Source organism: Brachycentrus maculatus, unplaced genomic scaffold, assembly GCF_059751285.1.
Source record: "Brachycentrus maculatus isolate JH-2025_06_01 unplaced genomic scaffold, ASM5975128v1 h1tg000173l, whole genome shotgun sequence".
NCBI classification, from domain to species: Eukaryota; Metazoa; Arthropoda; class Insecta; order Trichoptera; family Brachycentridae; genus Brachycentrus; species Brachycentrus maculatus.
The window spans coordinates 1944474-1971528 of record NW_028280926.1 but is presented as its reverse complement, the minus strand read 5'-3'; the positions used below and the strand labels follow the sequence as shown (position 1 = coordinate 1971528).

At 31.6% G+C, this 27055-nt stretch overlaps 1 protein-coding gene and 1 non-coding gene across 2 annotated transcripts in view; one reads left to right on the top strand and one right to left on the bottom strand.

Annotated features, from left to right (window-relative positions):
- Positions 1 to 20708, top strand: part of Lgr3 (Leucine-rich repeat-containing G protein-coupled receptor 3) — a 152957-nt gene extending 132249 nt beyond the window's left edge. Inside the window, exons 8-18 of the mRNA XM_088262169.1 lie at positions 506 to 577; positions 2258 to 2329; positions 9351 to 9419; positions 10410 to 10549; positions 13636 to 13797; positions 14895 to 15040; positions 15476 to 15626; positions 16248 to 16380; positions 17264 to 17451; positions 18586 to 18732; positions 19501 to 20708. Coding sequence (XP_088118295.1) covers positions 506 to 577; positions 2258 to 2329; positions 9351 to 9419; positions 10410 to 10549; positions 13636 to 13797; positions 14895 to 15040; positions 15476 to 15626; positions 16248 to 16380; positions 17264 to 17451; positions 18586 to 18732; positions 19501 to 19625 — 1405 coding nt within the window. The 3' untranslated portion in view covers positions 19626 to 20708. The remainder of the gene's footprint in view (positions 1 to 505; positions 578 to 2257; positions 2330 to 9350; positions 9420 to 10409; positions 10550 to 13635; positions 13798 to 14894; positions 15041 to 15475; positions 15627 to 16247; positions 16381 to 17263; positions 17452 to 18585; positions 18733 to 19500) is intronic.
- On the bottom strand, positions 13893 to 13964 carry TRNAM-CAU (transfer RNA methionine (anticodon CAU)). The gene has a single exon. It is a non-coding gene; the product is annotated as a tRNA-Met (tRNA).
- Positions 20709 to 27055: the final 6347 nt, after the last annotated feature.

The following is a 27055-nucleotide window of genomic DNA, read 5'->3' as shown; positions in this document are numbered from 1 at the left end:
TAATTTTCCAAAAAAAAATTGAAAACACAAAAAATTCTAAATTATTGAGTAGGTTACTTTAAATGTTACATAATTCAATATCTCCATAGACTTATTCGCACTCAATGGTACATAGGGCACTGCATTGTATTGACGCAGGGGTATCTTAATTTTATTTATGACGCAGTGTCTATTTACATGAATGCAAGGTGATTAATATTGCGTTTCAGATACCATTCCAAAGCATTGTTGAATATTTATTGCATTATTAAGCGGATAAATAATTTTTACAAATAAATACATTGAATTAAACAGCTTAACAAAAATCTAAAACTAACCATAATGGTTAGTATACCATATAGTTTTTGGTTTACCTAACTTTATCCTATTCAAATATATTTGAAACAATATTCATTATTTCTGTAAATATTAAATTGTCATCTAAAATGTACGTGGAAAAACTATACATACTTATGTATTTGTTATTTTATTAAATTATAATTTTATCTACTGTTTTTTTTTCCAGAAAACTTAGCAGCAATAGAATTCAGACTATAGACTCCATCGCATTTCAAAATCTGACGAATTTGAGAGATTTGTAAGTATTTTCGTCAACCGTATTTTACAAAGTTACGAATTTGATATTGCTGGCATATTTTCATTACTTTAATGAATTTATTATCATGGCCTTAATGAAAGGTTTAATGCGATTTGGATTTATATGAATGCACCTATTTATTTTACCGTTGGCATGAATAAAATAAGTAAAATAATAATATTTGGATTGGTTAATTTATATAGCGTCGAATTCTTGAAAAATAATCACAAGGGAGAAATATTATATGCATATAAAAACTAATCTAAAATGTATTTTCAAAAAAACAATTTTGTATTTGTTGGTATTAGTATACCATTTCTGTATTTTACAACAAATTTTAACGCATTTTAAAATACAATTTACAAAATTATATTATTCATTCTGTTTACATTAAATTAAATTTCCATAAAAAATGTATCAACTCACATAGGTGAGTTGATACTCAACTCAACACGATTTACGATTATTTTTAAAGTTTTTTTATGCGTCTGGAATTTTTCTGGCGATATCATTTAAAAGTAAGCTGTTATGCAAATCGTAAAAATTTTTATTTAAAACAAATGTTACGAGTATATGATTGCACTATTATTATGTCGCCTATAAAATTTTGTACACTTTCCGTTTTGATATCAAAATGGACTGCTCTTATGCCACATATGGCACTTTGGAGAAGTTTATTGCTTTTATTATTGTGTTTTTATTCATACCGATTTGAGTGACATTGCATATTTTTACATACAGCATGAGAATCGGCAATTTTTTTTGTTCAGATTCCATCAAACATAACTTAATAATAAAATAATGATAAAAATAATTGAAGTCAAATAAAAAGAGCTTGATTCTAACAATTCTACAGACAGAAACGTCAAGCCATAGGCTAATCACGATAAACGTTCTTATATAGTTTGCCAGTCGATAATAAAGTAATAAATATTTTAGTACATTTTTTTATAAAATGTTAATAATATTAGTATATAACCACTCACCGAAATTGTTAACTACCGGTTTCGAGACGTACCCTTCTCTTCGCCAGACAATAGTAATATGGTAGTGACGTGTAGTATTGTTTACATGCTGATGTAGTAATTGTCCTGACGAAGATACGGGTACATCTCGAAACCGGTAGACAAAAATCTAGGTGCGTGGTTATATTATATACTAACATGACATAACATTTTTTTAAATAGTACAAATAACTAACCACAAGGTAAATACTTTAAATATTAACAGTATAATAAAAATTTGTCATTAAATATTTATTTTTTGTCATCACATAATTTTAAGTAAAATGAATAAATAAACGATAAATGGTACGCACAACTTTTTTTTTAAATTATCTCTTATTACATTCTAAAAAATAGCAAAAATAAAAACAATATTTTTTTATGAAGGAATTAAGAAATGACGCTAAAAGCGATTTTATGATAATAATTAAGGTTGAAATTGTACTTCAAAAAATAATCATCGCAATTACAGAAAAGCATAAAAACGTTATTAGAAATTAAATTTCTTCCACCAGCGTTTTGTTCTACGAGTATAAGTGGGTAGAAATTCATAGTTCTTACTTTGATTAATAAAGTTTATTTAGGTAGATACTCTAAAGTTATGTGTAATTGAAGTTGAAGGTTAAAATTTGCCATTGTTTCCAGAACAGCCTAGTAATTTGTTTTCCCTTTTCAGAGATCTCTCGGATAATAATTTAAAACTGATTTCTCCACTCCTGATAGCACCGCTTCGTTCCTTGACGCAATTGTAAGTAAACAAAATAAATTAATTTGTAAAAATTATTTGCCCTTACATAAAACAAAAATATTGAATATATAAGCTCTTATGTACGTCCAAATTTCTTCTAATTTCATTAATTGATTCGGCAGTCACTTTGCGGTAATAATAATACATTTTTAATTAAAACTTTACTTGGCAAATACCATTATTTCCTAAAATCTTGTGATTCGTGTTTTAATGCATTCCGCATGCGTTGTTTGAAAAGGATGCGGAATGAATCGAGACACGTGTCACAATAAATTTTGAGAAATGGTGGTATTAATCAAGTAAAGCTTTAAGTAATTAAAATTATTTTACAGACCTCAATTCCATACAATATATTTTATTACTTCATTAATCTCCATAATAACAGATTAAGAACATAATATTGTGATGTACTTTAAGCTACAAGAAAATATGAAGCAATCGAAACTGGGAATTATAATGTGATACTTGCAAAACTAGGCCAATCATTCTAAATATGTGTATAAAACGTAAAAGTATTAATGCTTCAGACAAAATGTTGAACCAAAAATAATATTACGAATATGCATAAATAACGGTATACTGAACAATACAATTGGGATATAATTGAAATATTTTTAACAATTGATTAACATAACGAAAATACCAAATAATATAAAACACACAACGAATCATTATCGAATCTTCATTTTTTAGGACATGGGTCTAGAACATTAGTAATTTACTTGAGGAAATTATGTGTTTAGAATTACCCAACAACCAAGTGACTTTAAAATGTATATACGGCTTGTGTAACACCGCTTATCATGTTCCTATTTAGGCTCCAACATTACGAGTTTTATAGCCAATTGCTAAGTGTGAGTTTACACTTTATGATTAAAGTTACTATAATTTCACGTAATTGTTCAGTGAAAATTTCTACTTAAAATTAAAGTAAATTTTGGTCGTTTATTAATATCTTCTCAATTTCTTTATGTTGTAATGAACGTTTGGATAACTGGACAAAATGTTAACATGTTGAGTGAATACAGGCGAGTATCATGGTAAAACTTGTTATTTATTGCTCCGTATTTGTATGAAACATATGAGCTTTTTCCGAGTACATTATATCCCAAAATGGAAGAAATCTAATTCTCTCGCGAATGTGTGTTTTTATTATGGTACATCCACATTGTTTTTAATATGAAAATATACGCTTTAATACCGCATTGAAACAATAACCGAAATTTTATAGCGTACTTAACCGATTCACTACTACAGATAAATTTGTGGATATAAATGTGATTTTTCGTGTCCTTTGAAATGAGCGACCCTTGTCTAAACTGAGTAGGAACTAATATTGACCCTTGGTTTTAATTTTAACATTTTAAATTGTGCCCAAAAGCGTAAAAAATATTCCATGGTAATACAATATCTGTGAAAATATATATATATACCTACTGAGATTGAACAGAAGCCAAATTGAATATTAGATGAAAGTCTTCTTTTCAACTTTTAATATAAATTTATTCAAGACCCATAAGATTAAACGTGATAAATTAAATTTTGAAAAATTGTATTGAAACTTTGATTATAAAATAAAAATGAAGTTTCTTGATATAATAAAGAGTAGGTACATAAATAATGCGCTCTCCTAATCGTTCATCGTATACATTGTGTAATACCACTTAAAAAATTACCACTTAAAGCTTGTAAGTGGTATTATGCAAAGTAAACGATGAATGATGAGGATGATAAGCACCATTGAGGTAGTATTTTATGAAAATGGCGCTGTATAAATTATCAAAATTTATAATTTCTCTTATTATTAAGGAGAGTGTTATAATATTATACCACAAAGTAAATAATGCTTTTAATTAACAAATACAAATATATATACAAATATTGTTCATTGTCCACTCTCTTAATAAACGCGAGGATCCTGGTTCGATTCTTGTTTATATTACCTTGGAATGTTGGATGTTTCATTTGGTTAACCCTTAATCGTAACCAATGGTGCAAAGGACGTTATATTGTATCGACGCAGTGTTAGCTGTTCGTTAATAATACGAAGAAAACGTGATCAATCCTGCGCTTCAGGTACCAGTCCAGAGTGATATTAAAGTTATATTAAAAATCATAAATGTTTTTATTTTTCCACGCTCCTAGTGTACCATAGTGGTAATCGGTTTTTGTTAGTATACTAAGGGCCCCGGGTCCGATCCCCGGGGCTCAAAATAAAGAAATTTTTCACTCCAATTTTTATTTAACATCACCCTGGACTGATATTTGAGGCACGGAACTGATCATCTTACTTGTAATTAACGATCAATATAACACTGCATCGATGCGATGCTGTGCCCTATGCAGCATTTGGTGAGAATAAGGGTTTGAAAAGAAGGAAAATCAGGGAAAAGCAACATGGTTGCCAATTTTTCAAATGCAATACATTTTTTCCTGAAATTTTCGTTTTAAGTTCATTCGTACACGTTAAAGCAAGTTGCGTTGATCGAAGTCAGCCATTTATACATGACCAACTCGCTTACGTTGCTAAATTAAATCCTTAACTTTCCTATGTGCCACGACAAGCCCCTTCAAAGGGTAGTGACCCCTAGTTTGAGAAACGTCGGGTTAAATGTCAGATATAAATATATTATAAGTATTTAATAAGAGCTTTTATGAATTTCGAGACTGCAATAGAAATGTTCTACTTGAATTTAATTCATAATCCCTGTAATGGTCATTCTGGAGCGCTTCAATTCCTGGAACGCGACATATCGATTCCAGTGCATCGGTATTATTATATAAGTGATATTTCCAATGCTTCCTAGACAGGATCTGTCCTACAACAACCTCCCAGGGCAGTTGTCGGCAAATTTATTAGCCAAAGAGCCAAATATGCATATTACAACAATTCTGTTTTGCAATTCTAGTACACCTTTATTATAATTTAAGACCTTTTTAAAATTATGGCTACACTCAAATAAACTAGATTTCACACTTTAAGAGGATTTTATTCATTGACAAAAAAATATTTTGAAAACAAGGTATCTATAGGGTCTGCCATCTAAAGTTTTTTTTTTCAACTAGTGCTTATTTCGTGAATGGTAACACTTAGCTCATGTCTGATTTGACAGATAATTAGTTTTATCCTTCCGCTGAGCGAATATGGTTGTGTATACGCTTGAACAACGCTGGGAAATATTGCGACATTACTTTGAAAATCATGGTAATGTTGCAGAATGTGTGCGAAAATTGCGTACGGTTTTTGGAAGAAGAGAAGCACCGTCAGCTCCGTATGTTCGTTATCTTGTGAAAAAAGTGAAAGAAACTGGCATCCTCATCGATAAACCAAAGCGTGAAAAGCCAAAAACAGTGCGTACACCCGAGAATATCGATGTTGTGGCAGAAAGTGTGCGTGAAGCGCCATCAACATCAATTCACCGTCGTTCTCAACAATTGAACATTTCGGAGACATCATTGAGACGAATTTTGCATAAAGACCTTGGTATGACGCCATACAAAGTCCAATTGGTTCAGGAGTTGAAGCCAACTGACCATCCAATGCGTTTTCGCTTCGCTGAGTGGGCCTGCGATCGACTTACAGAAGATGCCGATTTTGCCAAAAAAATCATCTTTTCGGATGAAGCTCATTTTGATCTTGGCGGGTATGTAAACAAGCAAAATTGTCGTATTTGGGGCACAGAAAACCCGCACGCATACATTGAAAAGCCGGTACACCCAAAACGAGTCACTGTTTGGTGCGGATTTTGGTCCAGAGGCATAATTGGGCCATTTTTCTTTGAAAATGAGCAAGGAGTGGCCGTTACAGTCAATGGCGATCGTTATCGGGCCATGTTGAACGGATTTTTGTTCACAAAAATTGAAGAGGAGGATATTGGCAACATTTGGTTTTAACAGGACGGCGCTACGTGCCACACAGCCGAAGCTACACTCGATGTTTTGCGCCCTGTTTTTGAAGATCGCATTATCAGCCGCAGAGCTGATGTCGTTTGGCCACCTCGGAGCTGCGATTTGACACCGTTGGACTATTATTTGTGGGGTGCCCTCAAAGATAAATGTTACGCCGACAAGCCAGAGACAATTGACGCTTTAAAGGACAATATTCGTGAAGCCATTGGTGAAATACAGCTGCACACAATCGATAATGTGCTTAAAAATTGGACCGATCGTGTAGGCTACTGCATGGCCAGCTGAGGCAGCCATTTGAATGAAATTATTTTCCATTATTAACCGGAAGGATTGTACTTATAAATAAAAAAAGAAATTTGAGAAAATATTCAGTAGTTTTTTTTTTATAGCATTTTCAAAAAAAAAAGTTATTTGGCGGACCCTGTATAAGAACACTACTTATTGAGAAAAATATCCTTGCATCTTTTCCTTTAAAAGTTTAATCTTGTCAGGTTTTTAGTTATTTTTAATCAATGCATAAAACAGAATTTGTATGGTTTTTCAGTGGGAAAGCCATTTTTAAAGAAGTAGAGACCTCCAAATTAAAGAAAGAAAATCAATATTTTTAAACTTTTAAACATAAATGCAGTGCCACTAATATCTTCCATACATATGAAAAAAAAATACTTATGAGATTAATTTTAACCTTCCATACCATAGAATTAATTGACCATCATACTCTGATATACTATCTCCATATGTTTTTAAAAATGTATATAATATACTTAAACTACAAAATTAAATATACCTCACTTATTAACAAAAACCTATTAACAAAAATAAGTTTACAGAACACGGCAGATTTAACATCATTATACGTATTTAGCTCACGGATCTTATTTAATATAGGAGGCGTTGGATTAAGCGTTCGTGACGGATCTAATATCCCATATATTTGTGGAACTCACGTATTATCCTTGTAAGATGAAAATACGGCTGATGTAAATAAACCCATTATATCATTTTAGTGACTCTTTTGTTCATACATATTTCGATAGTATTTTCATTTCTAATTGATCGCTAATAAAACGGTACATTTATCTATGAAACCAGAGACTTTTGACTCAAAATTATTTAAAATTTTCATCTCGAAAACAAGTATTGTAAAATATTTCAGAACCGTCGCGAGAACGACTATTATTTATGGTCAAATATTGTCTCATAAATTCTGAAGAAACAGCGGGAATATTGTAGGTACAATTCCTTTGTATTCTAGAGTCTATATTTACCATATTTTTTTATATACATTTACATATTTTCTTATGATACATAAAGTCGTATTGTTACGCACTATCGTTTAAAAAAGCATAAGGTAAAGCACAAAACCATATTTCATTCATATGTTTGTAAGTTTAATATAAATATTTGTAAGTTTTGTACTGGCATTTATTGATAGAACAGCATTTAATATGAATTGAACCTCAATAATTGAATTCACAACTTCGCAAAATTATCAACCGATAGAAGTTCTAACTGGCATACGAGAACAGTTGTAGATAAATATATATATTTTTAATTAAACACTTGTACTATATCACTTAATGAGTTTTATTTTTATGTATGACTAGTTTCGAAAACTTACAAATGTTTTCATCTACAGGTAAAAATTAAAACTGTAGATGAAAACATCTGTAAGTTTTCGAAACTAGTCGTATATAAAAATAAAACTCATTAAATGGTACAAGTGTTTTTTTTTTAAAATAATTAACATGTCATTCCACAAAGTTAATGCCGAATCAAAAAATAGAAGAAAAATATCATTTATATAACTCTAAATCCAATATACATCGAAGTTCCTATATCCTTATGTTATCATTACTATGTGTTTTGTTTGTATGAGCCGAAATCACTCGCAAACGACTAGGAGGCTTTTATATAAACAAAGATTTAAAAAAAAAGGGTGTTCACTAATGGACAGAATGATGAATGCTACACAAATGATTCTCCTCGTATTAAGAAAGATGCCTAACTATAACTAGTTCACCATTACACCGCTACCCCGGAGGGGTAGGCAGGGAAGATAGAACGCCACACCAATCTGACTTTGCAAACAATCTTCGCCCCTTCCGCATTCATGCATCTCTTAATACATACCTCATACATACCCGCTGATTATTCCAACATTCAAGTATATATTTTAAACACTTGATCATGCCAAGTTTTCCTCAGTCTTCCTCCGCTGCTATTTCCATTTACATTCGCCTCATAATTTTTTAGTGTTCTTACTTCACTCATTCAATCTATATGCCCAAACCATCTTAACACACCTTTCTTAATTTTATCGATAGTGCTTATATCAGACTTGTATTATTTCCTTATATAACTAAATAACTAACTTACTAACCATCACGCCGCTTCGGTAGGCAGAGAGAATAGAACGCCACACCACTCTGTCTTTGCAAACATTCTTCGCCTCTTCCACGTTCATGCATCTCCTCATACATACCCGCCGATTGTTTCGACTCCTAACCTGACCACTTTCAAGTATTTGACATACTTGATCGTGCCAAGTTTTTCTCAGTCTTCCTCCGCTGCTATTTCCATTTACATTCGCCTCATAATTTTTTTAGTGTTCTTACTTCACTCATTCAATCTATATGCCCAAACCATCTTAACACACCTTTCTTAATTTTATCGATAGTGCTTATATCAGACTTGCATTATTCCCTTATATCACCATTCGAATATCGTAGTCATACAGGAGAAAGTGACCAAGTGTATTTTTTACAAAAACATGATCATTGACTATTTAATATCATACTCACTTAATATTGGCCTAAAAAAATCCCAAAGGATTTTAAACTTGAAGTTTAATATATTGACTTGTTAAAAATGACTTCCTGCATTGATGTTTATTTTCTTGCCAAGAAAAAGTTATTTGAATGGCCCTCCTGAATATCTTACGTTTTTGTCAGTTGGTCACTTTCTCCTGTACGACTACGACATCTATCATACATCGTTTTGCCGCACACTCGATACTTCTACAGCATAATCGATTCCAGTACACCATACTATAAAGTTGCGTATAAAAGGATTTTTTTCAATTAAATTTTGTTTTTGTTTATTCTTTCAGATCCATCGGATATAACCCACTCGTAGTGACAAAGGACCTTCTGGCATCACAAAGCAACCTAAAGTCACTGTAAGTGTTTTATAAAAGTACACATAAAAGGATTCTCTTTTGCTTGCTTTAGAGAAAGGTTTTGGAGAAAATTTGACCACTCGAATTTGTGTCATTTTGACAAAAGGTTGGCTATTTGATTGGGAATTTATTTGAATCACCCCATCAAAGACGAATTTATTTACCTTTATCGAATTTTGGTTCTTTGTTGCGACACTGTGTAATTTAGTTACCTTTCTACATACATATATGTATACATCCTTAAAACTAAATAAATCGTAAGTTTACATACATAAAAACCCTATTTGGTACATTTTAAAATCGTTTTGTAAATATTTTTTTTATAAAAATCACTTTTTAACAAAGGTCTGGATTAAAAACTTTATTTTGAATTACCTAACTTCCAAGTGATTGAAACCTACCTAGGGCTTATGCAACACCGCTTATCATGGCCTTTCTTGTTTTTTTTTAGCGTATTTCTACTTGTAAGTGGATTTACTCTTGTAATCAAATTGGAGGCCTTATGGATCAAATTTGACGTTTTACAAAACAATTTGGATGTTATATTGTATTTTATAAAAAAATAAGTTTTTCAAAAAATAAATAAAGTAGTACTCACTATTCAAAGTAGTATTGAAAACTTAAAAGTACACATCGCGCGCACAGACTATGACAGCGCGCCGCGCAGACTTACCAACTTGACGACTAACGCACTTGCTAGTCTTAAGAATTAAATATGTGGGCTGGTATTCACACTGACGGTATATGTAGTACTTATATGATTTTTTTAATTTTAACCATTTTATAAAATACAATATAATGTCCAATTTGTTTTGTTAATCTTCTAATTTGATGTGAAACACCAGTATTACATGGTAAAAACTTCACGAAATTTTGTTGTTATTAATTTGATTTTATTTTATTATGTATGTATTTCAATTATATTTATTCGGGAACACTGCGATAGAATTTATATTTAACTAGTGTGTTAAAATGTCTCTTGTCTTACAGACGTCTGGACAATATTGATGGGGCAAGGATAGACTTCAAGTTGTTTGATAGTATGACGAACCTAAAATACCTATACTTCAAAAAGTTTTCTTACTGCTCCTTAGTGCCCGAAGTTCGAAATTGCAAACCAAATTCAGATGGTAAGTTTCTTTCAACTTTTACTCGAACTTTTCCACATCAAAAAACTGTCGCAGCTTTCCGACGATTTCCCAACGTTCGCCGACAAGAATCAAACAAGAAACGGATCAAATTATAATTTATTTTCAGTAATTGTTGGTCACTTTGTGGCGGTAATATCTATTCATTTCTAATTGAAGTTTTACTTGATAAATACCAGTATTTCTTAAAATCTATTGTGACACATCGCTCACTCCTTTCAACAACGTCATATTTCAAAAAACTTGATTTTCCAGGAGATCGTTTTTAATGTTTAAGAATATAATAAAATGTTTCAAAAATAAATATCAAGCAACTTTTTACTGTAAAACAGATCTTTTTAGGTAAAACCTGAAGGTTTTTTCTCCATTTGATTTTTTTTAAATAATTAAACAATACCTTTTCTACAAAATGCAAAAACAACACTTTCTGCCCTGTAGCGGGTAAAAGTTAAGTTAAAAATATGCCGCTTTTGCTGGGATATAGTACACTTTCTGGGCATTCCGAAAACACGCACAACTGAAAATTTTTTCGAAAATTTGAACGATTTTTGATATATGACGTTATTGAAAGTCTAAATTTGAGTTGTGTCCTTGGGGCGTTGAAGGATGAAGAGGGGGATAGGAGCTGTTTCTTATTTTTATTTATTTATTATTCATTTAAGTATAAAGTTTATCGTAGACTTTAGAGGGGAGGCTTTAGTCAATGTCGTATTGTTAATCATGGGTTTTTTATTATCAATATTTACATTTTTATGGTGCCGTGGCAAAGTTAGGTAGACGCTCATCTGCGAAACTGCTATTGCGATTGCTGCTAATTTTCAAAATAAATTCAAGAAAGCTGTACACACTTTCAATTGGTCTGGGTATTTGTGATGTCTTTTTCACATTTACCTTCCCCATCCTTACCATCCTACCTGCACCTTTAAAAAGTATTCCTTTAAAATTATTCCTTGAAAAAATATATATTGTTTAAAAATGTTACAGTTTATGACTTTTCTATGTCCTAAAAAATCCTAACGTAGACGTTATTTTTTTTATATATCGCTCACTCCTTTCAAGAGCGTCATAAATCAAAAATCGTCAATTTTCAGCTATGCATGTTTTCGGAATGCCCAGAAAATGTACTAAATCCCAGCAAAATCGGTATATTTTCAACTTAATATTTACCCGCTACAGGGCAGAAAGTGTTGTTTTTGAATTTTGAAGAAAAGGTATGGTTTAATTTATTTTTTTTAATAAACTAAATATTTTTCAAATGGAGAAAAAACCTTCAGGTTTTATCTAAAAAGATCTGTTGCACAGTAAAAAGTTCAATAAGTGGCTTGATATTTATTTTTAATACATTGTAATATATTTTTAAACCTTAAAAACGTTCTCCTGAAAAATCAAGTATTTTGATTTATGACGTTCTTGAAAGGAGTGAGCGATATGTGACCATTATCTGTTAAATAGAACGCACGTCATAATAGATTTTAATAAATAATGGTAATTACCAAATGAAGCTTAAATTAAAAATATAATTTAATTAACAGAAATTAAGACTGTTCATTTCTGAAAAGGTGAATGCTTTTTTTAACAGTTCGGTATTAATACATTACCCAAGTCATACAAATATTCGTACATTTGCACGTCAAATCGACTAAGATTAATGGTGCTGTCAATTGCACAAGAATTCGATCAGTTTTTTCGTCCATTAAGAATTTTAGGATTTGTTTTTGCAGTAATTATAATGGAAAACCACAATATAGGTTTTCTTCCAATGCCCCTCTGTGAAAAATGAGAAAAAATCAAACGCGCGCCATATTGATTAAAAACAGTGTTTACCGTGACCAAATATCAACATAAAACCGATAATGTATTTACAAGACTCAAAAACAAAAGCAACTTAATAAATTTTCCATCAATTTTTAACGCACGGATTCGCAATTTTCTGAGAACGATATTTTCGGAGGTGGAATCTAATTTCTTCAAAATTCAATTACGGTACGAATTGATAGAGTCTACAAGGTATATAATATTAAATATTGCCGAATAACCATTTGCTTTTTCTTAAATTTGTAAAACACAATTAATGCGTCATCATCATTTTACAACCAACCAACCCTTATGTATGGAAGCGAAGCATGGAGTTGGCAAAAGAAGTATGAAAGCGGACTGAATGCACTCGAAATTCGATCCCCCATACGAATGTGTGGCAAAACGATGTTTGATAGATGTTCGAATGATGAAATAAGGAAAAAATGCAAGGCTGAGATAAGCATTATCGATAAAATTAAGAAAGGTGTGTTGAGATGATTTGGACATGTGGAACGTATGAGTGAGGAAATAACGGTTAAACAAATTTATGAGGCGAATGTAGTTGGAAAAAGAAGCAGAGGAAGACCGAGGAAAACTTGGCACAATCAGGTACTTGAAAGCGGTCGGGTCAGGAGTCGTTATAATCGTCGGGTATGTATGAGGAGATGCATAAATGTAGAACAGGCGAAGAATGTTTGTAAAGACAGAGTGGTGTGGCGTTCGATTCTCTCAGCCTACCCCTGCGGGAAGTGGCGTGATGGTTAGTTAGTTAATTCATCATTTTACGGATAACTTACTGATAGTTGATACAGCCTTCATTTTTATTTTAAACCAAATGTACCCGGATACACGTTGCTGTGGCTCAGTCCGTTCAAATGGAAAAGGGAGAAAAGAGGAAGACACATTTCTTTTATGTTTAATTTCACAATGCTTGTGAGTGTACACTATTTTAGCTGCTGGCAAGAAGCATGCTGCCCGCCACTAGAAATGTTTAGTATGGAAAATGTGAGTGGTTGTTACGTTCAACAGATGGCGATGCCATTACGAGAAAAAAACTATTTTTCAAAAACGCGTATTTTTTAACCTGTGACGTGAAATCAAGCTTATATTCGAATGGAACAGTTTTAAATTTTTCTCATCAAAAAACAGGTTCAAATGACGAATTAAAATAAATGTAACTGTTAAAAAACAACGATAAAAATTACTTGAAGATAAAAAAAATCTATTCATTTACTCTATGATTTTCCCCTACATCAAAAAATCTGTTTTAGGAATATCGTCTTTGGAAGACTTGGTGAGTAGACCAGTTTTGAGACTCTCGGCTTGGTTGGTCGCTCTGCTTACCCTGGGAGGGAATCTGCTAGTATTATGGGGGAGATTTCTATCAAGGGACGAAAATAGAGCTCTATCCCTCTTGATAAGAAATCTTGCAGGTGAGATATCATTTTTAAAATATTTTTTTGGTTACTAGTGTAAAATAAAAAAAAGCAATGCATTTAAAATAAGAATAAAAAACAAAAAGTATATCTAGCAGAACGTGGTTTCGATCCACGGACCTCTGGGTTATGGGCCCAGCACGCTTCCGCTGCGCCACTCTGCTGTGATGACAAGGCGTCAAAATAACGTATAAAAATCTAAAATCCGTAAATTTACAAGTCTATAAAATTTATTATTTGTTAAACTGATTTTTTGGTCATTATTTGATTATCGTCGCTATAACAAATCGCTCACTCCTTTCAAGAACGTCATAAATCAGAAATCGTAAATTTTCAGTTGTGCATGTTTTCAAAATGCCAAAAAAATGTACTATATCCCAGCAAAAGAGGCATATTTTTAATTTAATATTTGCCCGCTACAGGGCAGAAAGTGTTATTTTTGCATTTTGAAGAAAATGTATTGTTTAATTATTTTTTTAAATATACTAAATATTTTTCAAATGGAGGATAAACCCCCAGGTTTTACCTAAAAAGATCTGTTACACAGTAAAAAGTTAAAACAGTGGCTTGATATTTATTTTTAATACATTGTATTATATTTTTAAACTTTAAAAACGTTCTCCTGAAAAATCAAGTTTTTTGATTTATGACGTTCTTGAAAGGAGTGAGCGAAATGTTTAAAATAAAACTTTTTATTTATTAATTCCACTAAATAAAAATAATATGCTAGCGACATCTATGAGAGAAAATATATTATAAATTTCACGACATTTAATGTTGATGAAACAGAAAACTGTAATTTTATTATTTTAGTTTACGTTTCTGACGCTAGGTAGTGCTTTATTTTACTCGGTTAAAAATACGTTTATTTGTGTTTATTTACAATCATCATATGTAATTATTTTTTTCCCTTTATATGTATTAATTGTATAAACATGAATAATAACGGAACAAACCGATGTTGATTTTTTTAACGACATGTATTTCATTTATTGAAACTTGCACATAATCTAAAAATACAGGAACGTACAATACAAGAAAATACAGAAAAAAATGAGGACTTCCATTACATTTTATATCATTTTATGTTTCAGTGGCTGACATGCTCATGGGACTATACTTATTGGTCATTGCAGTCCAAGATGCAAGATTCCGCCATGTATACTACCAAAACTCTAACCAGTGGACTAATTCCTGGACATGCACTGCCATCGGTGCCTTGGCTATGACATCATCCGAAGTAAAAAAATAATCTATATTCATGTCTAAATCTCATATTTGCATTCTAAAATGTACTTGAAGTACAATTAAATTACGTTTTCAAGTATTTTTATCAAATAGCTCTACTCTTTTGTCGTATTTACAGAAAAGTAATAGTGAAAAAATCAAATTACATTATCTACCTATTTTTTCTTCTTCTTAATCAGCCGTCTCCACTGCTGGATGTAGGCCTCTTCCAATGATTTCCAAACCTCTCAAGTTTGGGCTTTTCAACCTATTTATTACCAGCGATGAGGACAATGTCATCGGCCCATCTTTTTTAGGGCCGGCCTATTCCCTTTTCATGTCCCACGGTCTCCACTGTAGAACTCTAGATATCCACCTGCCCATTGCCTTTTTAGTTTGGCAACACATTAGCAATTTAGAGTCTGTTAAATACAAATTATGATTACAGGTATCTCTGCTGATTCTGGCTTTTATGTCGGTGGAAAGGTTCCTCCTGATTGTAGACCCTTTGGGGGGCCATCCTCGCCTCACTCCCCGAGTTGCTAGCAGAATCCTTCTGATGCTGTGGACTGTTGGAATAACTCTCGCTGTACTTCCAAGTAAGTAGTAAGGCATCAGTACAGTTCATCTGATCTGTACAATTCAGATTAGGCTAAATTATCATTTTATAGACTTTTCCATTTAATATCTTGAGGGCTGTAGAGATTCCAGGAATTTGAACTACATTTACAGAAAACTCATGAGCAGTGCTTTTATTTACTATGGTCCGTACTTTGTCACGAAACGATTCAATGTACTTTCTAAAATCTCAGCATCATAATAATTACATCGAATCCATGTGTTTATATACATACATATGTGGTTTAGTAGGAAAAATAAATGTGATTCTTTGACCACCCATTTTCATGTTAATCACTTCAGTATAAAAGATTTGTATATACAGTACATATATCATTACTAATATATGTGTTTGTACTTTTTTTAACTTACATACCACAGCAATAAATAAAATCCTTAAAACGATCACTCCAATCAGTGCTTTATATGTGCCAGACTTTGGAGAAAGAAAGATTTGCTCTTATCCTAAACTCTCTTCTGTATTTCGAATAACCATTTCACATTTAGGCCAGAGCTCCTTTTGTCAAAAGATGTGAAATCATCTGTAAAACAATTTTTTAAATATTTGTTTCAAAATAAGTGGGTTTTTTTAATCATTTTAGTTCTACACTGGAGAAATAGTACTCGCTTCTATGGAACTCAGAGTGGAATGTGCTTTCCGCTTCATTTACAAGAGAAATACCCTCTCGGCTGGCAATACTCGGCTTTTATATTCCTGGGAGTAAATATGATCGGGTAAGATATATTATAACAAAATTCAGTACCCCACCCTAATCGAATCGCACTAAACACTCAACAGTCAAATCGCTGATATTTTCGCTGTTAACAGATAGTCATGAGTTTACAGTTTGCAAACAATTCATCTGACTACATTGTTGGTACTATGAAATAAGTCATTATGTAAACTTTTGACCAGCAAAATGGTGTAAAAATATATGTATTCATACAACTAAACGAAGATTAAGGATGGCGCTTTCTATGTATGACAACTGATAAGGTAAAAGAACATTGTCAAACATTTATTTTTATTAAATGTATGTATGTATAAGGTTGTATACATTAGCAGGGTATGATTTACACAAGCTAGTACGAGCATGGGTATGCAAGTCCAAGTGCCCTACTCATTACTGCTATTCTCCTTTTCCTACCTACCATGACTTCTTCATTTCCATTCCATACAACAGTAATGCTCATTACCTTTAATTCCTTCACTAACATTATATGTCTCTACAAATATATTCCAGTCCTAAATATAATGATGTAAGACGAAAAACTTATCTCATTACTTTCATATAATCAATGGTCAAATTCACATCTAACTAATGTGATTCCCTATTGGGTGCGAATGAGTGTTAAGGGATTCATTGCATTTTTTTATTTCGTTATATGTATTTAATTATTATGGTCAGTCCTAAAAAAACACTTATATACATATTGAGAATATCGTGTGTTATAGAGTGCAATGACCCATCACGCTATATCATTATAAGTTGCAATGACATCACAAAGCTTGATTAAGCACCAACCTCCACTTAAATCCTGCAACTACACTGCAGAAGCAGACATGCAATGTTCAGAATAAGATAATATAAATATATGTTTTTGCAATATGTTTCAGATTTATAGTGATAGCTACAGCGTACTGCGCCATGTTTGTATCTGTGTGGCGTACCCGTCGAGTTGCGACTTGCTCCACAGATTGCGAATTTGCTATTCGCTTCTTCTTCATTGTACTGACCAATGCAGCTTGCTGGGCTCCTGTCGTCTGTCTCAAAATCACAAATTTCTTGGACTTTGAAGTGTCTTGTGAGTATGAAAACTAAACGCTCTAGTAAGAAATTCTAATTCTTTCTAACTTTGGGATCTAAAGAAGCAATTAAGTTTTAAACATAACTTACTGCACAAATATTTGGGTACATTTTATATGGGAAACTGCACATTGCCTAGACTAATGTGTAAAGGCAACTAGCCGTAACTCAAGTTGCGCCTGTTTGGCTTAACATAGCTTGAAGCATTCTTATAACTGGCCTCTATCATATACAATCACAGATTTTGCTCTATTTCTTTCCTTTACCGAGATATTCATTATCCAAATAGCCGCAAAATTGTATAAAATGGATACATGTTTTGGCAAAAAACATCATTTTAACTTAAGTATAAACTCATTTATCTCAAAACTACGTTTTTAACTTTCGGCTATTTGCCTTTGCACATTAGTAGAGTGATATATACATTCTCCACAATCATCTGGCACATACGCCACTGCATGAATCAATGCGGTGTCAACCTGCATCTTGATTTTATTACAGGAAGGTGATCAGTTATACCTATTAGTGTTAGAAAGGAATGGAATATATATTTGAAGTGACACATATCACATAAGTAAAAAAGCTCAGGGTAAAGCACAATTTTCCTATATAGAAAAATAATTGGAGGCAACACAGTATGTAGGAAAAGGAGAATGCAGCATGGCTAGAGCACTTGGAATTACTTACCTGTTTGTACTTATGGTAGCTCGTGTTACTTGGACATTGCTAATGACCTTATTTTATGAGATACCCTAGTATTTTAAATTATCCTTACTGATAGGATTGACAGAACTTAACGCTGTGTAAAGTTAACAAATTTTAGATGGGTATTTTTTATACCCGTCTAAAATTAGCGACGGTATTTGATAATTATGTAAACATAGTTAAGAACTTAACACAGAGATATATGGTATATAATATTTATATTGAAACATTGGATAATTCCTTCTTTTCTGCCTTTGAAATGAGCCTGGCGCAGAAGTTGAAAATACCCTTCCCATCCTTAGCATCAATCGACCAAAAGGAATATCTTTCCCGTCCTTAATGTGTTAATATGGGTTGATAATAAAATATTGAGTTCCCAATTTTCCAAATACTGTGACTGCTTCTTCAAATTGTGATTATTTTCCAGCTGATATGCACGCTTGGTTGGTGGTGTTTGTAGTTCCGTTGAACTCTGCCGTTAATCCGTTGCTGTACACATTCACCACTCCCAAGTACCGAGATCAACTCTTGTCCTTCAGTTGGAGATATTCTGCCAAGAGATCATCTAATGGAGGTAATAAATTGCTCTTAGATTCCTGTTTGCAACCTCAGTAAACCCATAGTTGCAATATGCGCCACAATTGTCATGTTTATATTTGCAGTTTCAATTTTGTAAAAAAAAAACTGCATAAAAACAGGGTTTTTGTAAGCTGTAATGGATATGTTGAGCGAATAGATAACAAGAGAATGAATAAGAAAGTATATTTGGCAAATGTGAGTGGGAGAATAGAACAAAAATGGCCGAAAAAGACTTGGCACAATCAGATCAATCAGAATCTAAAATCTGATGGTGTCAAAAATCTGCGTATTCAAAGGGCTGGATGTGAAAGAAGCTAGGAGTGTACGTCAGGACTAAAGAGTGTGGCATTCTATTATCTCTGCCTACTCCTACGGAAAACGGAGTGGTGATAGTAAGTAGTAGTAGTAATCAAAATGTATCTAAAATTAAGTTCTGAAGTGGCACTCGCTAAAATAAATTCCTTAATTCCGTAATTAGTATGTTTTTATCTTTTAACTTGTATCAGCACACAATGGTGCATAAGGACAAGGAATCGTATTGACCTAGTTCTATCTTGATATATGAAGGCAATGCGATCAGTCCTGCACTTCAGATACCAGTTCAAAAAATAAATAAATACATATAGCAATTTGAAAATTTATTTAAACTCCCTAAGAATCTAACTCGTGACCTCTGGTAGTCAAACACGCTAATTATCATAATGTGGAGGCGAATAAAATTTTTAATTTTTTGTTCCGATTAATTAATTGTCATTTGTTCTAGATACAGAAAGCTCCAGAACGTCATCGCATAAGAATATAACTTGCGTTGTTGGACCCCTTCGCCCGATGCATTCTGAGCCAATTTCCACCATCGACACATCTTATTCTCTTGACTGTAAACTTTAAACCCGACTTGAGATTATTGCGGACTTTAGCGTTTCATATTCTACGACAGTGCTTATACTGAAGTTTTTCAGATTTTTTATAGCCCCAGTTAATAACATTCCGCTCACTCCTTTCAAGAACGTCATAAATCAAAAAACTTGATTTTTCAGGAAAACGTTTTTAAAATTTAAAAATATAATACAATGTATTAAAAATAAATATCAAGCCACTTATCGAACTTTTTACTGTGCAACAGATGTTTTCAGGTTAAAATATTTAGTAAATTTCAAAAAATAATTAAACAATACCTTTTCTTCAAAATGCAAAATCAACACTTTCTGCCCAGTAGCGGGTAAATATTAAGTTAAAAATAAACCTCTTTTGCTGGGATAAAGTACATTTTCTGGGCATTCAGAAAACATGCACAACTGAAAATTGACAATTTTTGATTTATGACGTTCTTGAAAGGAGTGAGCGATTTGTTAAGATGATTTTAACATGGGTTTTCTCTATCATGTAAGATTTCATTATAAGACTTCCAAAATTAAGTTCAGAAGCGACATTTGGAAGAATAAATTCCTTGACTTAGTAATTATTTTGTCTTCTTCTTCTTACTTGTATCAGCAGCCAATGGTGCATAAAGACACTGAATAGTATCGACACAGTGTTATCTTTATTGTAAATTATATAAAGGCAATGTGCTCATTCATACACCTCAAGTAAAAGAAACAAAGTCTTTTCTAGTATCTATTGTCTTTAAATTGAGAGTAACTGCAATCTGCACACAGTTACTTACTTTGTGAAGTAAACACCAAAAGTATCTTCCGTCAATTTGTGTTGAAATTTTTAATGTTGTTGACATAAATTAGCACTCTTTTATTTTTACACTTAAGTTTTTGTTCCTATGTCCATTTTATGATTAATTTAGGAATTATTTCAATATTGACAATGGTTCGATATATCTTTCTAATAAGATGTAAGATCAATAACGATTGAGAACTGCTGGGGTTTTGTTTAAATTATTTAGTGTAAGAACTAGAAATTAGGTTATTTAAGAGAAAAATATCTACATTATATTATATGTATTGTCGTACGAGATAAAAATCACTTTTTAAATGGTAATTTACACTAAAGTAAATGGTAAAGTATTAAATGTTTATATGTATTTAACTAATTTGTCAATATAAATGTGTGGTATAGACTGGTGTTGGCTTCCTGATGGAACGTTTTTGGGATACTATGCCGTATCATTCACAGTGCTTATTAATATTTCAGGGCAGACATGCCCAAATGCATTTATTCCTGTTTTTTTGTTTGTATTTCATTGGATATCATATTTGATCATTCTTTTTTGTATGTTCATAAAGTCGATATTAAAATGATTTTAGATGTTTGCCTAATTCATTTAAGATACATCACATCATGACTCATTCTGATCAATGATAGAAATCGATATTTCATCTCTAAAATAAAAGTATGTTCAATAGAAATACATTGTGCAACTTTCTTGCCAACTCAGTGTTTTTATTTGTATTTATATAATATAACATCCTTAGGGCGTTTGTGCACTACACAAAATTTTACCGTCCGGCACTTCAGTTAGCGTTTTAAAACGGTGATTGACTTGGATTGGCTGTGCTTTTGTCCATCTTTCTTCGGATCGGTGCTGTTGATCGGTGCATGAACACGTTGCGCGCAAATTCGATCATGCTAAACCGTCGTAGTCGCTTTTATTTTTCAAAACCGGACTGCTGTGCGATAAAATTCCGTGTAATGCACACGGAATTTTATACTGGCAAGTTGCTATGACAAAATCCTTGTTTTGAGAAAAATTAATTTTTAATTTCCTTTTAAGCTTCCCTTAATATTAGTACGTATATTGGTGGAGTTATTGCTTAAAAGCAATATCTTTCAACCAACCAAAAACAGGCAAAAAGAAGTGGTCATGTTACATCCTTTCAAAATCTGTTTCAAATTAGCTTTGTACATATATGGTAATATAAGACAAACTATTATAATATAAGAAAAACCTTATTGTTTGTATGAGAAATTACAGTTGCAATGTTTAAATAATTACATTTGTGCATCCGACTCCAGATCAGAAGGTTGCATGTTCGGGGTCACCAATATATGAGCCCTTACCCCATATATTAAACGTCAATTTGTGAAAATCACAATATCAAGAAGATGTTAACACATTATATTTGGATAAAGTTAGGTGTTAGGTGGAGATGTATATATTATATATAAATAAGTTCGGCAAAGAGGCATCTGCAGACGGTTTATTTCATATTGTATTGATGTTATTAGAATGTGGTCAGGTAGGTACTTAATCAGGTACCATAGAATAAGGTATCTATAGAAAGAAGGAATTTAATGTTAGTAGACAGAAAAATCGTTTTATATAATATGTGGAACTGCGTTAATTTATATTAAGTTATTATACAAATGCCTCCTATATTATAAAGTTACATATGAATTTTTTTACTTATGTGGTATGGCAACATAGTACATATTTATAAACTCATTTTATTCATGAAACTTTTTTTTTACGAATGTAATATGTTTTTATAAAAAAATGGTTAAAAAGGTACTTTTTAAGATTGTTTTACTTTTATTAAGTGACATTTTAACAGTTAATTTATATTAAGTTATTATACAAATGCCTCCTATATTATTAAGGTACATTTATATTTTTTACTTATGTAGTATGGCAACATAGTACATATTTATAAACACATTTTTTCATGTTACCTTTTTTTACAAATGTATTTATAAAAAAGGGTTAATAAGGTACTTTTTACGATTGTTTTACTTTTATTAAGTGAAATTTTAACAGGTTTTGAATAAAGGTATTTTTTATTTAAATATATAGTTTATAAGTAAAGTATTCGTAGAAAAATACAAATAAATGAAATTTATTTTGTCAATTGGAATGATTTTAAATTTCATTGTATTTAAGTTTTTACAATGAAGGTTTTTATACATATACATTCCGTCTTAATATCATATCAATAAGAATTTTATAATATTAGTATCGTGTATTTAAATTTAAAAAGCCATACGTTAGTCATACTGAAATGTATTTTTAAAATAGTTTTATATTTTGGTGTAATGATTTAAATGGTAGTTTGTATTACATTTATTAAAATTAATATGTTGAATGAGAGAAGGGGTGAATCTATATAAGAGTAAAGGGCTTCCATTATGAAACCAGGCTGATAATTTGATTCTCAAAGAAGGGTACATCGGGAATGATAAAAAGTAATTTATAAGAAAATGGTGTGAATGTTGATGTGTCAAAATCATTACAATTTAAAGTAGTATTTTTTAAAGTAATGTCAAATACTAATTATATTACTGTAATTAAATTGGTGGAATATTTGGTGTTTGTAATTTTTTAATTATCTGCAAATTATTAGTGTCATTTATTTTTTGCAATCAAGACATTATTAAATCTCTTGATTGCGTCAGTAGTTAAAGTAGTAAAAGTTATGTGTGAAATATTTTTTGTTTTTATTATATATACAAATATTTCAAGTTCATACTGAATATTTACATATCGCTCACTCCTTTCAAGAACGTCATAAATCAAAAATTGTCAATTTTTAGTTGTGCATGTTTTTGGAATGCCCAGAAAATGTACTATATCCCAGCAAAAGAGGCATATTTTTAACTTAATATTTACCCGCTACAGGGCAGAAAATGTTGTTTTTGTATTTTGAAAAAAAAGTATTGTTTAATTATTTTTTTTTAAATATACTAAATATTTTTCAAACAGAGAAAAAACCTTCAGGTTTTACCTAAAAAGATATGTTGCACAGTAAAAAGTTCAATAAGTGGCTTGTTATTTATTTTTAATACATTGTGTTATATTTTAAAACTTTAAAAACGTTCTCCTGAAAAATCAAGCTTTTTGATTTATGACGTTCTTGAAAGGAGTGAGCGATATGTAAGCCAGGCGGCTCATTTAAAAATAAAGTATCAAATTATGGTAGAATGGATTCAGTAGAACGAGTCCACGACACTAACCACTGGACTACAGTTCGACGCAATATTTTTTACAGGTTGACAATTTTTTTAAATTGCTACCAATGCAAAAAGTCATATGAATGATTTATTTTAGATAATTTAATTATATTACAATGAATTAAAGAAATAAATGAAATGAGCGAATTTGAATTATTTTTTTTATTAAGTATTTTTTAATCACCATATTTTATATCAATATTAAGTCATTGTTTTAGTTGTACATAATATAACTGTGATAAATGTTTTGAATGTAAGCATTTCAATAAAGTAAATTATCTTCATGTGAAAAACGTGTTTTATTTTTTTTTACACCATAGTTTTTATTACATATAAGTATGTATTTATATATATATATTTTTTCAAACCCTTATCCGCACCCCAATGGTGCATAGGGCACTGCATTATATAAACACAGTGTTATCTTGATCGTTAACACACCAAGGAAAGGTGATCAGCCCTCCGCTTTAGGTAACAGTCCAGGGTAATATTGAGTAAATATTAGAGTGAAAAAATCACTTATATTTATTTAACCCCCCCGGGGAATCGAATCCAGAATAGTAGTCGACCGTGCTGACCATTACACTACGGAGGCGGACATGTATTTATATAAATTGTATAAATAAATTTTAAAGGTTAAACATGCACTATCATGCCTTGGCTCGTAAAGGCTTGTAACGCATGTCCGTGCTGAAACCTTTAGTGCATGTTGGTCTTCGGGTCGACAAAAAATCGCATGTGTTAAATATTTTGTGTAGTTTTAAGTGTGTAAATGGTGCTGTGGTGGTGAAGGGTGGTATTGTTTGCATGCTGTGGTAATGATTGTCCTGACGAAGATACGGGTACGTCTCGAAACAGATAGACATAAAAATCTCGGTGAGTGGCTATATACTAATATTATTAACATTTTTGTAGAAAAATAAATAAGTCAAAATGACTAACCACAATGTAAATGCTTTAAATATTAATAATATTGAGAATATAATATTTAGATAATGAAATCAGTGCCAATAGCTGTGGCAGGTGTCACAAAACTTGATTTTTCAGGAGAACGTTTTTAAAGTTTAAAAATATAATACAATGTATTAAAAAAAATATCAAGCCACTTATTGAACTTTTTACTGTGCAACAGATCTTTTTAAGTAAAACCTGAGGGTATTTTCTGCATTTAAAAAATATTTAGTATATTTAAAAAAATTATTAAACAATACCTTTTCTTCAAAATGCAAAAATGACACTTTCTGCCCTGAAGCGGGTAAATATTAAATTAAAAATATGCCGCTTTTGCTGGGATATAGTACATTTTCTGGGCATTCCGAAAACATGCACAACTCAAAATTGGCGATTTTTGATTAATGACGTTCTTGAAAGGAGTGAGCGATATGTAAAATAATAAACATAATTAAATCGTGATACAAAAAATAAAATAAAATATAGAAATATGTTTTTTTTGTTGTAGCTATCAGTGAGAAGGTGCTGTTTGTTATTAGGTAATAATGTTTCAAATAGCACGTATGGAGCACCTTTTTTACTAGCCCGGAGAAGTAAATGAAGTTGAAATGTCAAATGCCAACCCTGGGAACAATGATAGAATAATGGAAATTGCAAATGCCCTAAGTGCCAGTCGATAAATTTTTTAAAGATAAAAAAGGAGTACATATAAGTTATGGAGAACGATATTAATAATAATAATAAAACCCTTATCCGCACCCCAATGGTGCATAGGGCACTGCGTCATATAAACGCAGTGTTATCTTGATCGTTTACACATGAAGGAAAGGTGATCAGCCCTCCGCTTCAAGTACCAGTCCAGGGTAATATTGAATAAATATTACAGTGAAAAAATCACTTATATTTATTCTTACCCCCCCTGGGAATCGAACCCGGGTCCTCCAGAACGGTAGCCGAGCGTGCTGACCATTACACTACGGAGGCGGACATTTTTAAATTAATAATTGTGGTTTAACGTTTAGAGAAAACTTTTGTTAGAAAAAAACTTTTGGATAAAGTAAAATAAAATAAAATAAAATAATTAATAATCAATAATAAATAATAAGAATGTAACAATGGAAATCGGGATATGTGTGTATACAGTAGAACCCCGGAAATTAGAAATCCTGGAAATCCGAACAAGATTTTAAAGAAAAGCGTTCGTAGGAAAACATTTAAAAAACACGAAAAGACTGAAGAAAATATTTATTAAAACATGAAGTTATTATATATAATTTCATTTTGTTTAGTTTTGTTGTTTTGTTAAAATTATTATATATAACTTAAGTTCAAACAGTATACAGCACTTTACCTATATTATATACTCAAGTAAGTACTGTAATATTTACTATTAATACTCCACCTCCGTGGTGTAATGGTCAGCACGCTGGACTACCGTACTCGAGGTCCCGGGTTCGATTCCCAGGGGGGTTAAATAAATATAACAGATTCAATATTTATTTATTCAATATTACCCTGGACTGGTGCCTGAAGCGGAGGGCTGATCACCTTTCCTTCGTGTGTTAACGATCAAGGTAAATCTGCGTTTATATGAGATGCAGTGCCCTATGCACCATCGGGTGCGGATAAGGGTTTAAAAATATATATATATATATAAGTACAAGTACTGTAAAATAATTAGTTATATATATTATTTATTGAATCTAGCCTGTGACGGTTGTCGGCCCCATAAATACCCAGACTTCCATATTCTTCTTCATCTTTGATGAGATGTCAAAAAAAAAAATAATAACACCGATAATCGGAGATAATCCAGATTTGTTAACAAGTATTTGGACACTCAAAATGTTATAAATCATTCGGTATTTTTTTGATATTTTTCGGTTATATTTGTTTTTGAAAAACTTGCAATTTTTGAGGATTTTTTACAAATGAAGATGTTTTAACGTAGTAAGTTTACAATTATTACATTTTTTTATTAATTCTCTTCCTACCTGTCTCTGCAACTCTGCCTGTTAGTTAAAAATTAAATAAAATGATCTTGATAGCACATTGATTGATTGGTATTTCCTCCATTTAATAATATTATTATTAGATATTGTATATTGTACAAAGCCATAGGTGTTAAGCTGTCATGAGGTAGGTGAGGCGATGTAAGTGATCGGATTGGGGGCATTTTTTGTCATAGATTATTGTTAGGTAGTGACTTTCTGAAATTGCATAACTCGGTTGACTCGTGCCATAATCGTTAACTGCTAAACACAGTGGAGATTTTATTCATAGAAATTATTAAAACTAAACACCGTGAGGTAAGATCTATTTAACACCAAAGTCGTCTCTATTTTCCGCTTGGTACCTACAAGTACTACCTGGTACCTACAAGTACTACTACAAGTACCTAAAGTACTACAAGTACCTACAAGTACTACATGGTACCAATGTACTTAGGTTTCTTGATAGATTAGTTGACT